The 12,960-nt window shown below is 53.7% G+C and overlaps 1 protein-coding gene across 14 annotated transcripts in view; it reads right to left on the bottom strand.

The window, feature by feature from the left end:
* Window positions 1-40: 40 nt before the first annotated feature.
* MACF1 (microtubule actin crosslinking factor 1) overlaps window positions 41-12,960 on the bottom strand; it is a 136,151-nt gene continuing 123,231 nt past the window's right edge. For 10 of the 14 annotated variants that reach the window (XM_061480274.1, XM_061480279.1, XM_061480276.1 and 7 more), the window contains 13 exons: window positions 12,745-12,888; window positions 12,468-12,656; window positions 12,019-12,136; window positions 11,401-11,564; window positions 10,132-10,294; window positions 9,442-9,596; window positions 9,141-9,215; window positions 8,472-8,489; window positions 6,354-6,471; window positions 5,417-5,628; window positions 4,765-4,875; window positions 2,898-3,021; window positions 41-1,685 (listed from right to left, as the gene is read on the bottom strand). In XM_061480274.1, coding sequence (XP_061336258.1) covers window positions 1,429-1,685; window positions 2,898-3,021; window positions 4,765-4,875; window positions 5,417-5,628; window positions 6,354-6,471; window positions 8,472-8,489; window positions 9,141-9,215; window positions 9,442-9,596; window positions 10,132-10,294; window positions 11,401-11,564; window positions 12,019-12,136; window positions 12,468-12,656; window positions 12,745-12,888 — 1,848 coding nt within the window. In that variant the 3' untranslated portion in view covers window positions 41-1,428. The remainder of the gene's footprint in view (window positions 1,686-2,897; window positions 3,022-4,764; window positions 4,876-5,416; window positions 5,629-6,353; window positions 6,472-8,471; window positions 8,490-9,140; window positions 9,216-9,441; window positions 9,597-10,131; window positions 10,295-11,400; window positions 11,565-12,018; window positions 12,137-12,467; window positions 12,657-12,744; window positions 12,889-12,960) is intronic. The other 4 variants (XM_061480282.1, XM_061480272.1, XM_061480269.1 and 1 more) reach the window with 3 other exon arrangements.

Raw genomic sequence — 12,960 nt, 5'->3', positions numbered from 1 at the left:
CAGCTCCAGCTCTCACACTCACAAATCCAACACTGTGGAATAAAGTAGGAGGCAAGATCGTTTATTACCGCAAGCAAATTTTAATACAAAAATGTGTCTGGTTTTTAAACAATTCATTGGTAGAGCTTCAGTTTTGCCTCAATTTAAACCAATTGAGAGAATCACACAGCAACACGGTCGGAGCCGGAGAGGAACAGTGGTTAATAAATAGAGGAGCTCGGAGAGCCCCTGCCCCGGCCCGTCTCCTGGTCACTTGGTCAGTTGGATTCGATTACAAAGAAAAAGGAGCATACAAAAGCGAGACAGGGCTCATAGCAAGTGTGCTGGTGAGACTCGTTTCAAGGACAAGCAACTGTGCGTGTAAGTCCAGATTTCTCCTAGGAGCAGAGGTCGCATCCATCTCAGCCTGGTTGGAAGTGGAATGACCGGTTCAATAATAAATAGGAAAAACAAAAACAACCCCCAAAGAGATGCAGGTAAAACAGTGAACACCGTGGGTCAGCCCCATGGAACCAGGAGAACCCTCTCACGTGTAGGACCCGCCACCGCGCAGGGATGTGTCTGAGCGGTCCAGACCCACAGCCCTACCCCGTGCTCTTCACTGGGCAGCTTCAGCGTGAACCCCTCCCCAGACCCCCCCCATTTACTCCTTTGCTCTTTAAAAGCGAAGCAGCCGGGACTGTGTTCTGAGGCTGCCGCGTGTGCAAACTGTGTCAGGTCAAACCCCGCTTCCTTCAGCTACAACCACCTCAGCTGTAAAAGAGAATGGAAACAGAAGCCCCCCGTCCCCTCACCTCACGTGTCTGCGGTTGAGGTATCTGTGAGTTACAAAAAAGAGAGTTCCTTGGACACTGCAGGATTCAGGTCTTTGCTTTTAAATATAATTTACCTTGCTGAGACAGCAAGTTAGGTTTATAAAGTTGCATTTAGGAAACAATCCTAAAAGATAAAGCAGGTTCGCACCCTGCACCGCGCAGAAATCCTATTTATAGGCTTGGTTTTCTTTACACTTTCACATCTTGACCTTTGTTTTGCTTCCTTTTTTTTTTTTTTCCATTTTTTTTTCTTTTTCTTTTCCTTTTTTTCCTCCTCCCCTCCCCCCTCTTTCTCTCCCACATTTCAGGTTTTCAGCCCCCCCACCCCGCACCAGGGAGCGCCGAGAGGCAAGTTTTTATCTACATAAATATTCACATGAAAATAGTAACTTACAAAAAAAAAAGGAAAAAAAAAAAACAAAAAACCAACAAAAAAAAAAACCACCCCCCCCAAAATAAGGCAGCTTCATAACACAACTTTCTTTTACACTTTTAACAATATAGTTTCTCCCATTTAGAATAAATATACATCCAATGTACGGAGCAGGGTTAAAAACTGGACACGGGTCGGGTTTTCTCTCTGCCTGTGCCCCGGCAGGGCTGCGGTACAGTATTATCTCTTGGGGCCCGGCGTTTTCGGGGTGGCAGTGGTGCTTTTCTTGGACATGGTGGGGATTTTGGAGGGCTTGGCGGCGGCGCGGCGCGATCCGCCCTGCCCGCCGGCCGCGCTGCTCTCCGAGGTGTCCGAGCACGCCGACTGCGTCTCCAGCACGTCCAAGTCGGAGGCGTCGCTCCCGCGCCGGCTGCTGGCCCGGCTCCCGGTGCGGCTCCCGGCACGGCTGGTGGGGCGGCTCGCTGTCCTCTTGGGGTCTGCAAGGGCACAGCCGTGAGGAGGAGTTGTCCCCATCCCCGTCCCCGTCCCCATCCCCATCCCATCCCCGTCCCCATCCCACCCAGCACCCCTGAAACACCGGGTTCAACATCAGCACTGATTCATTCCCAAGATTTAAGGGAGCAGCTGTCAAACTGCTGCAGCACAGAACCATGGAACGGTTTGGGTTGGAAAGGACCTCGTCCAGTTCCAATCCCCTTCTGCTGGAGCAGGTTGCTGCCAGCCCCAGCTAACCTGGCCTTGAACACTGCCAGGGATGAAGCATTTATCAGCACCCTCACAGCAGAGAACTTCTGCCTTGTCTCCAACCTGAACTTCCCCTGTTTCTGAACCCATCATCCCTTGTCCTATCCCTACAGTCCCTAATGAAGAGTCCCTCCCCAGCATCCTTGTAGCCCCCTTCAGACACTGGAAGCTGCTCTGAGGTCTCCATGCAGCTTCTCTTCTCCAGGCAGAACAGCCCCAACTTTCTCAGCCTGTCTTCATACAGGAGGTGCTCCAGAGCCCTTGAGCATCCTCGTGGCCTCCTCTGGCCTTGCTCCAACAGCTCTTATGTTGAGGACACCAGAACATCTGTGCAATGTGTTTGATTTTGATCCTTGCTGTACAATGATGCCGATGGGCTGGAGAGGGTCTAGAGAAGGGTCACAAAGATGGTCCAAGGGCTGGAAAGCCGTGTAGGAAAGGCTGAGAGAGCTGGGTCTGTTCAGCCTGGAGAAGAGAGACTCAGGGGAGAGCCCATCACCATGTTCCAGGATTTAAAGGGTGGCTACAAAGAGGACAGAGACTCCCTTTTGACAACGGGTTCCATGAGAAAGATACAGGGAGATGGACAAGTTACTGGGGAGATTCTGGTTGGACACAAGAGGAAAACTCTTCCCCTTGAGAACAACCAGCCTCTGGAATAATCCCATGGGCATGGTGACATCCCAACACTGGGCAGGGTGCTGGAAATGTAGTCTAGGTCATGCTGCGCCTAGAAAGGTTGGACCAGATGATCCTTGAGGTCCCTTCCGACCTGGGATTCTAGGATCCTATGAGCTCCTCTCCCAGGCAGGGACACAGTGGTGGGCATCAGCCTCCCCAGCTCACTGCTGGCTCCCTAAACGTGAAATATCTTCTCTGACAATCCTAGCAACCACATAGGAACAGCAGCAGCAGGAGCTCTGCAGCCTTTGCACCCAACTTACCTGCCCAACTGGTTTTGGCACCTGCGGAGATGGGTGAGGAGCTGTTACTGGTGTCCCCAGCCAGGGAGGTGCGGCTGGAGTGGAAGGTGGGTCGCTTCAGCTTGCTGCCCGCAGAGGGGGTCACCTTGGGAGGAAGCACACACACAACATCTCTTAGATGGCACTTGGGCCATGGGCACGTCCGAGGGCAGCAGCTCGGCAAGAAGAACTCAACACTTAATGAACACCCATCTTAATGGTCAAGGAGAACACGAGCTCTCGTTTCAGCAGTACTTAGTGCAAAGGAGAAAAGCCTGGATCCTGAAAATTTGGAGCTGCAGGCTAAGGCACAGCTTTTTGTTGGAAAAATAACAAAAGCAAAGCTGCAATCCACCCGGGGGAGGACGGCATCATCTGGGCTCAAAAGCTCCACAAAGAGAATGTGAAATCTTGCAAAAATGGGTGTTTTAGCACCTAAGCAGCTCAAGAGTGTTTGGGAAGGTCAAATGTAAGGCAGTGTCTTAAGAAACACATCCCATTGCAGAGATGCTGCATGATGCTGCAAGGTGGAGGGATGCTGCCCCAGTGCCCTGGGCAGATCTGTGCACCCCCCAAGGGCAGACAACTCTGGTGAGGCACCAACACTGGACAAGGGACACAAACCACAGCGGATCCACTTCGGCCACATCCTGAAACGGTGCTTTTTTCCCCTGACCTTTAAGATGTTGCAAACGCAGGTGGGAAAGCAGCAAACAGGCAGCTCTGCTCCCGCTGCTGCGGAAGGAAGCAAAGGGGAAGGTGCCGGCAGGACAAAGGCACCTGGGTCTGGCTGGAAAGGGCAGCTCCAGTTTCTCTACACCAAGCAAAGCTCCAGGTTTGGGGCAGTGCCACAGGGAAGCGGCTGCCTGCGGTGTCCCGGGGCTCGGAGCAGCACCTTGCTCCAGCCCAGGGGCATTCCTGGATAGATGTACACCAATAGCAGAGGGCATTTCCCAATGAGCTTAAAGCACAGCTGGAGAGCTTCCCCTTCATCCCCTGTGATTTCTGGGCAACCTGGAAACCTTGAAATGCCATGAAACTGGAGCTGCAGCAGGTGGTGGGAGAGGGGCAGCTGCAGTGAGCTCCCTGCGGATTAAAACCCATTAACACGTGATTTCACCGATACCATTATCATCACCAGAGACTCCAATTCTCATCCTGGATCCTAGTTTACAACAGGCAGCAAGCAGGCAATGTAGGGAAATCAGGGATGTGCCTGACTGATGATTTCAAAGGATTCCTTTTCCTGCGTGAAAGCACCGCGGAGCGAGGCGCAGTTATCACCGCTCGGTGAATCCCTGGGAGCAAGCCCGGTGTTCCTCACCCCCGAAACACAAGGCCAGGGGAAGGAGCCCAAAGCCTCAAACCGAATTCCTCCTCCTGGGAGCACAGCATACGTGTGCTTCCACACGGTGCCGAACACAAGCACTGGGTAAGCACGCAGCAGCGTGGCGCTGGGCATGCGCTGTGGCTGGTTCTCAGGTCTCAACTCGGCCGCTGCATTTCAGCTGTTGGAAGCCGAACCCTTTGGCTTTCTGATTGCCCTGCTACAATCATAATGCTTAAAAGCATTAATAATGATGAATTTTCACAGCACAAGGGGATCAGTGTGCCTCTCGTGGCTCGAAAGCCTGTAAGTGGGAATCACCAACCGCTGTGCTTTATCCTAAGGGTGACGTTGGATTTGATCCGAGTTAGAAACCCATGAGAACTGCTCACAGTCCGCGCGGTAGCGGTGCCAACAAGCGCTGCTCTACCACAAGGAAAGCATTAAAACAGGCAGGGGAGCAGGGGTTCTCCATGGGAGCAGCACGCCGGCCTGTCCTGAGGGCTGCAGACCATACTCTACCTCGGCGCTTGGGAGCTGGAAGTCGGAATAATCGAATCCCCTCAGAGGGGTGCTCGCTTTACTGTTTATCAACCAGGGTTTGTCATAACATCGAGAGAAGTGATGTGGAGTCTGTGAAATGGAAAATCCAAGGAGAAGGGGGAGAGGTGGGGATGAGTGGAAGGGAAAAAAATAAAGGAATGGAGAAGTACCTGGAATGGGGGAAAACAGCACTAAAATGAAATGAGAACCAAACGGGAATACATAAATTAAAGGGGAAAAACCCAAAGAGATGATGAAATACAGCATGCATGGGTGGATGATGTGGTGGGAACGGAGAGACCACGGGTGATGGCTTCTTCCTGCTTGCCAGCCAAGCACCATGGCTGTAGCTCAGCCCTGGGGACCAGGAGCCTTCAGCTGCACAGTGATGCCGGGGACCATCCTGCAGAGCCAAGAGCGCCCAGCTTGGGCTGAGAACCTGTCCTGCACCATCCCACCCTCCATCCTGCTGCAGACACCATGAACATCTTCTAGAAACCACAGTAACCACCGAGCCCCCAGGCCCCAACCTTCCTCTTCCTCCTCCATGCACCTCCTGCAGCTCCTCACGCTGCCGGGTTTGAAGGTTTCTAGAGGAGAGGGAAGAGGAAGGCTTCACACGTGGACCCACCTTGGCTCCGCTGGCCGGGGTGGCGGGAGAGGATGGCATGGAAGCACAGCTGTGGTTGCTCTGGCTGGCACTGGAACTGGATCGTGTCGGGGAGGCGGCTCGGGAGGATGGTTTTGACCTTCGGCCTCGCGATCGGAACGGCGTCATTCCCTGGGAGGCCCCCTCCGGCAAGATGAACTTCTCTCGGAGTTCGAGGTTGGTCCGTCCTCGTGCTGCCAGGGGACAAAGGGGAGGAGACCTTAGGGTTTGTAAGGCACCAGAAGAAGACCCGGTACCATCGGCAGCTCTTGCTGCTTTATTTAGGGTGCACGGTCCTGTACAGCTCAGGGTTTCCACGTTAGCTCCCTATGCCACTGCTCTAAAGGGATGACAGATGAACTGAGAAAACCTGTAGTAGGAATAGGTCAGAGAGAAACCAAGTAGTTCAAGGTCACAGGAGAAATGTCTGCTTATTCACTAGGATGAGCATGGACCATCTGTACGCTGTGGCCACAGCCCACTGCCTCAGTACCATGGGTTCACCGATTCTGGGCTCGAGCATCTTCTCCCCAGAGTGCCTCAGACCAGGATTTTACCATCTCCTGGCTTTGAACCTTCTGAATTCTTTCAGGTCACCTCTAAGAAGCTCAGTCCATCACTCAGAGTCACACGGACACACTGACTGCTCCTAAGCACACAGTGCGGCAACACTCACTGGGGTCTTAAAACAAGAACCACATCCCTTCCCTTTCCTCTTCCCAAGACCCCTGGGCAGATACTGTCACAGTATCACCAAACCTTTTTGCTTTTACATTCCATGGATGTGTTTTCTCCATCTCCTCCTGTTATTTGGATACCCCAGACCCGCTCTGGCACCGTCCATTCAGTCACAGCAGACAAGCCCTCAAACTACCGGGCGAGAAGACACTGGTGCTGTAAACCCCAGGAGCTGCCTTACCTCTGCAAGGATCATTCTTGACCAGGAATTCATCCAGGGCCATCCATCCTCCCCCGACGCGGACCATGACCGTGCTCCGCAGGATACGGACCAGCCGCAGCTGCTGGGAATCGCCGAACTGTGGAGCCAAGGAAGAGTTCAGACAAGGGGGACACGAGAGGGGAGACCCGGCCCCTTCCCACCGCGGGCTGCTCCACATCCTGGGAATGATCTACTGAGGAATTTCAGGTTTCTCCAGACAGGTTCTTCTGGAGGAAGCGCAGGTTAGCACCAAATTACAGCAGCTCTGCTGCTGCATGGTTTTAAGGTGATGCAACTCACCGAATCCTTTAGTTTTAAAGCTGGAAAGGGATTTTTTTTTAGAGGAGCGAATGAGGTTTTGGAATTTGGTCTCTGGATGGGATTTTTCCAGCCAGAACTGTAGTTTCTTTTGACTGTGAAGGAAACAAGAGGCTGGCAACGCAATGCCCCTCTCCTGGTGCAGCCCACGTGGAACAGAGCCGGCAGATCCAGCTCACGGATGCCAGTGCATCAGTGAGGCAAAGCAGCGCTGCACCGCTCAGCCAGGAACCTCTTCTCATCAAGTCTGAAGCCCAGGGATTTCACTGAGCCTCAGACTTGACCCCAGCAGCCAGAAAGCCCCCGCCGCAGAGATCACCCCGTGAGGATGTCCTGGTGAGTGCGGAGTGATGGGAATCCAGGCAGGAATCCCGCAGCAATGTCGATTAGTGACTGCAATGTTCATTAGTGATTTTAAACACCTGCAATCTCAAACGAGCGCACCCTCAATTAGAAGCATGTGCCTGTTTTACAAAGCTCCCCTGAATCTCCTGGACAGCCAAGCCCAGGCTCCCGGTTGCCCTTGGCACCAGAGCCGATGTGGGACACCGGGAGCCTGGCTCGGATGCGGCAGCTCTGCAGCCAGGTCTACAGCGCATCTGATGTGATGAGAGGATGGGGGAATCCTTAGAAATCAAGAACCACCTTCAGGATGATTAAAACCAAGAAAGAAACAGCAGCAACATTGCTCCTGGGTGGATAAGAACGGAAAACCCAGGAGACTGAATGAAAACAGAGAGTGCAAAGCCACTGGGGTGGGTCAGAGGGGCAGGAGGGAACAGCATCTCCTCCCACAGGGACATGGGACTCTGGGCCTGGGTGTCCCTGCTCCAGGGTCCTACCAAAACAGGCTCATGGTGAAAGAGCTGTCACAGCCATGCTTGGCAGAGCTGCAGTGCCCCGGGTATGAGGAGGGCAGGGAGCTGCCTTCCCACTCTCTGGGCTCTGTGTAAGGTGTCCAAGAGCTTGTTCTGCACCAGGGACAAGTCAATTCCCATTTCCTCTGCCACACTGACCTTATTCTTCAGTTGCTGTTGAAAAGGTTTCTATAAATCACTGCCTAAATGATAGCCAGAGCTCCCTCAGATCCAGCCAAGTTTGTTTCTTTTTGGACATGCTTTTGGTAGGGCACCATCATCCTATGTGAAAAATGTGCTCTCCTATTGGAGTGGCACATGCTATTGGCACATGATGCTCCAGTCCCATTAAAGAAAGGGCTCTGCCCCCTGAGCCAGCCAGCACTCATGCTGCCCTGCTCGCCACAGCTCATGACATGATGGGGATACATGCAGGTTTTGTGAGCCTTGCTCCAGTTAGGAGTTACTCAGGAGGTGTAGGGGGATGAGGGTTTAGTTATCATTACCTACAGGACTAAAAGGGAGGACTCAGTGCTCTCATTCCACAGTGACTGGGATCCAAACCCACCCAGAGCCTGGTACAGACCTCATGCAGGTAGGTGCTCCCCACACAGGGTGCTGTGATTTGCCACTGCTTCCCATCAGCACCCCCAATGTATATGAGGAAGGAGCCACGGTGAGGAAATCTCTCTCCATTTTTGTCAAATCCTGCTGTTCCCATTGAATTTCCCCCTTTTTTTTCTGCCCAGTGCACTCTGTTTTCCAGGTGGCCCTCCCAGCCCAGGCGCTCCCCTGTACCAGGCTCTGCTGAGCAGCGCTCACAGATCACATCCTCCCACAGCGACAAAGGACAGGACACACAGAGCTACGTTTGTTAACAGAACTCAGGAGGTGAGAGGCAGCATCACAAGGCAAACTGTACCTGATTGCCGAGGAAGAACTGCGGAGGGAGGGGAGATGGTGGGGTGGGAGGAAAATTGAGAGGGAAAGGAGGGGAAAGAAAAACAAGAAAAACATTTAATGGGATTAACAGCGCAATAACCATGAGAACTGTTAACTGCAGGTAGTTAGAGATCCATGGGGTTTATGATACTTGGGTGGGAGCTCAGGGAGCCTGGTGCAGGCAGGGGGTGAGCGCTGCGGCTCCGCTCCTCCCGGCCGGAGCATCGGCCCCGCCACCAGGAAGAGGGCAGGACCCAGCTTGCCAGCTCTGTCACCGGTTCACCTCGGTGAAGGATCCCAAAGGTAAACAGCGAGCTGGGTACAAAGAGATTCTTTAAGGAAATTATCCTCCCTTGGTGGGGAGCAAGCTAAGAAAAACACGGCGGAAGGCACACTCATCCACACGGAACACTTCAAGGGCGGCTGCGGGCGCGCTGAATGCAGCGTTTCACAGGGACGGCTGCCCCAGAACAGGGACACTTTTATGCTCTCCCGGTTCAGGGAACGCCCTGGGGCCGAGGACGGCGCTAGGCAAACATGGCCCAGCCACCTCTGTTGGGAGCTGGAGGACGAGGTGCCCGGCACCCCGCCGGTGATGCCCCTGCCCCGGCTGGGAATGGGGAGCAGGATTCAGCCCCCTCTGCCTTACCCGGTATTTGTTCTCGCCGATCTGCTCCACTTGAAATCTCTTGGCACACTTGCACTGGGCCACTTGCCTGGTGACCTGCCATCACCAACAGAGAGATGTGAGGGACCGGGATTTGGGGAGTCTCGTGGCTAAAACACAGACCTAAGCAGCCTTTCCTTCAAAACCACAGTGGGTTCTGTCAGAACCAGCTGATTATTTTGGCTCAGCACCTCCATGATCCTTTTTTCCCCACTCCCTTTTGTCTCTCCACAGCCTGAACTACCCCAACAGCCCTGAGGACCTGTCTCTTCTGGTGCTTTACCTCATCTTCAATCTTGTCGGCATCAGTGGTGGGGCGGTAGGCATCCTTGTTGGGATGGAGAGCAGCCACAAACTCATAGTAATCGATGTAGCCATCACCATCACGGTCAAAGATATCAGCCACCGCTGTCATCTCCAGCTTCGTCGTGGGGAATTCTGGAAGGAGAGGGAAATGAGCAACCGACACAGGAACCTCACTCATCACAATCGAAGATGTGAGAGCATGGTCAGCATAGAATCACGAATGGTTTGTGTTGGAAGAGACCTTAAAGCTCCTCCAGTTCCAACCCCTGCCATGGGCAGGGACCCCTTCCACTAGAGCAGCTTGCTCCAAGCCCCTGTGTCCAACCTGGCCTTGAACACTGCCAGGGATGGGGCAGCCACAGCTTCTCTGGGCACCCTGTGCCAGCGCCTCAGCACCCTCACAGGGAAGAGTTTCTGCCTAAGAGCTCATCTCAGTCTCCCCTCTGGCAGGTTAAAGCCATTCCCCTTGGCCTGTCCCTACAGGCCCTTGCCCAAAGCCCCTCTCCAGGTTTCCTGCAGCCCCTTTAGGCACTGGAGCTGCTCTGAGGTCTCCCCGTGGCCTTCTCTTCTCCAGGCTGAACCCAGTTTCTTCAGCATCTCAGTCCTCAAGCAGGGCCAACTTCGTCACATGGAGGTGGCCATTTCTGAGCTCATTTCAGGCACTTACTGGAGGCCAGGATTCCATCGATGAACTCCTGCCGGGTGATCTTCCCATCCTGATCCTTGTCGATGCGCCGGAAGAAGTCCATGACGCGGGATTTCTTGTGGTTCATCCAGCGCATGTACTTCTTCCGCCAGACGTCGAAGTCGAAGTTTGCAAACTCCTTCAACTGGAAGCAAACCCATGGGAGTCAGGGGGGAAAATCCCTGAGGGAGCAGCACCCCCGGCTCGACAGCACCCTCAAACACCAGCCTCCAGCTGAGCCTGTGCCGAGCTCCTGGTGCGAAAGCAACCTCCCACCCTCCTGGAAGGCTCATCTGGGTTTATCCAGATGAGGGGGCCACTCAAATTGACTTTCCAGACAGAAGGACACACAGCGTAGCCAACAGCCACCACGTGGACCACGCACCATGGACCCATGGACATGGGATGCAGCATCCCCCACGCTGGTATATGTACACATAGGCAGAGGTATCAGCTACTTGCACACAGACACACACACACCCCCCGTCTTTGCTTGGGAAGCTGGGGATGATGCCTGGGAAGAATACTCATTGTTGGCATCATTTTGGGCACGTTGCTCCCTTTTCCCTTTCCCTCTAAGCAGCAAAGAAGGGATCTCTTGCTCATCTTCCAGGTAAGACAGTGGCTGGGGCACAGCTCAGCTCTACAAACCCTGTGGCTCTGCCACTGGCCTCAGCTGAGCCACTCACCCTCCAGTTTAAACCAACACCCTTTTTATCCCCCCCCACCCCACCGAAAGGGCTCCCATGACCCACCCCCAAGCTCAAGCAGTTCACAACAAGGTAATGCCATTGTTTTTGAGCATTTTCTTTTTCCTCTCAACATTCTTGGGAGTTCAAAGCAACAAAGAAAAAACATTAATACGCATAAACTGAACTGACCTACAGCAAAAGCAACAGAAAACAAAAACACTCACTTCTGGGCATAGCTGCTTTGTTAAGCATAAATAAAAACAAAAATGACATTAGATGTTTGGAAAAGATAGAGACAGTAATTGTTAAACTAAGCACTAGGAGTACAGGCCTGGCTGTCATTACAGATACCGACTGCAGGGGCATGAAGCAGTTCATTAATAGGCAGTTCATTACAGAAGGTAGCTTTCAGCCTTGATACTGTAGGCATACCATCAGCCAGGCAGCAGAAGCTGCCTGCAAGAGTGGGCAACTCAAGAGGCAGCACTAATGTGAAATGCTTCACAGCAACCCACAGCACTGCTCCCTTCCCCATCCCCGAGCAGCCGGGGGCTGTTACCTCCTCCAGCCTGTCCAGGGCATCGTTGAGCTTGCGCTGCCGCTCCAGCGCCAGCAGCCAGACCTGCTGCCAGCGGGCCGAGAGCTGGTTTATCCGGGGGTTCTTTGTTTCCGACTGGGAGATAATGGGCATGCTGGGGGGGGCGGCCTGACTCAAGGATTTTCCTGGAAGAAAAGGGAGAAAAGGAATTGTTTGAGGTGGTGGCGATGGGTTTCAGCCAGTCTGAGCGGTCCCTGCTGGCTGCTCTCCGAAGGGATGCAGTGTCCCCGAGTAGGAGGACATGGTGATGGATGGCTCTACACCCAACCTCCCCAGCGCTCCCTCTGCACTTGGGAATTCACATTGGACTCCGGCTTCAAGAAACAACACCAAAAAAGACCCAAAACCTCATCTCAAAGCAACCGCAGAGAAAGGGAAGAGCAGCGACAGCACGAGCTCCACACACCCCAGCACAGGGGTTTTGGCAACTGCCACCTGGATTTTCCCCTCCTAACAAGTCTCAACTGCCTTCCTGGTGCCTGTCAAGGCAGGATGCCTCATTAATTGATAATCAAAGTTAATTAGTTCCCTATGCATTTAATTTCCTCCCATCATCACACGGATCAAGCAGGCACATACTGTTGCTGCGGGACTTCTCAATGAAAGGCCCGTGGGGGGGCTCAGTAGCTTTCCTCTTGTACGTCTTCGTCACCCGGTCCACGTCCGGCTGTTTCCGTGTCATCTCCTCCATAAAGGACTGTGGAAATACAGAAGGGACAAGAAAACCTTGGCAGTTTCGAGACGGTTTTGGTCTCCTCTTGCTCCAGGTCCTTGCTGGGACATGGCAAGGCCATAGAGGAGAGGTAAGCTTGTGGCCAAGCTATTGCACAGCGCCGGCTTGGCTTGGATCGGCAAATGCTGGAGCTCATCCCCTGGGCTGGCTTTGCTCTCAGGTGACAGCTCTGATTGGGTCACCTCCTGTTTTAATAGGGACTTCCAAGAGAGGTCAATGCCTCTCCCATGGAGGGGCAAGAAACCCGCTTCCTGCCCCAATCCCAAGTGCCCCCCGTGTTGGGGACTGGGCTCACCTGGTGTTCGGAGATGAGGGCTTTGACCTGGTCAATATTTTGTGGCATGGGCTCCTGGTCCCGCTGGATCAGAGTCGTCTCAGCCCACTGGATCCAAGCCAGGAGCTCTTCCAGAAGCTCTGCATTCGCCACCAGCTCCGAAAGTGCAGACTCCAGCCTCTGCTGGTGCTGCTTTGCCCATGTGAGAACCTGTTGGGAGCACAGGGATGAGCATCAGCCCGGCTCTGGGCAGGAACCCCTGCAGCCATCCCTCCCCAACGACACCCGGTGCACTCACCTCCTCGAACCTGGCTCGGATGATGGTGATCCAGTGTTTGATGGTGGTGATGCAGTCGGGATGGCAGGCGGCCAGGATGACCTCCCCCATGCCCACGGCCGCATTCACGTCCGCTCGCTTCTCCTCCACCTTCTTCATGAACTCCTGAAAGGCCCAAGTCAAGGATTTAGCAACATGCTCCCCCAGCAGCCTTGCTCAGGTTGAGTTCCAGAGCTC

This window comes from Pezoporus flaviventris, unplaced genomic scaffold, assembly GCF_033815535.1.
Source record: "Pezoporus flaviventris isolate CSIRO_AGI_PZ_B2104156 unplaced genomic scaffold, CSIRO_AGI_Pfla_v1 ptg000176l, whole genome shotgun sequence".
Classification (NCBI taxonomy): Eukaryota; Metazoa; Chordata; class Aves; order Psittaciformes; family Psittacidae; genus Pezoporus; species Pezoporus flaviventris.
This window is presented reverse-complemented; position numbering and strand designations above follow the sequence as displayed.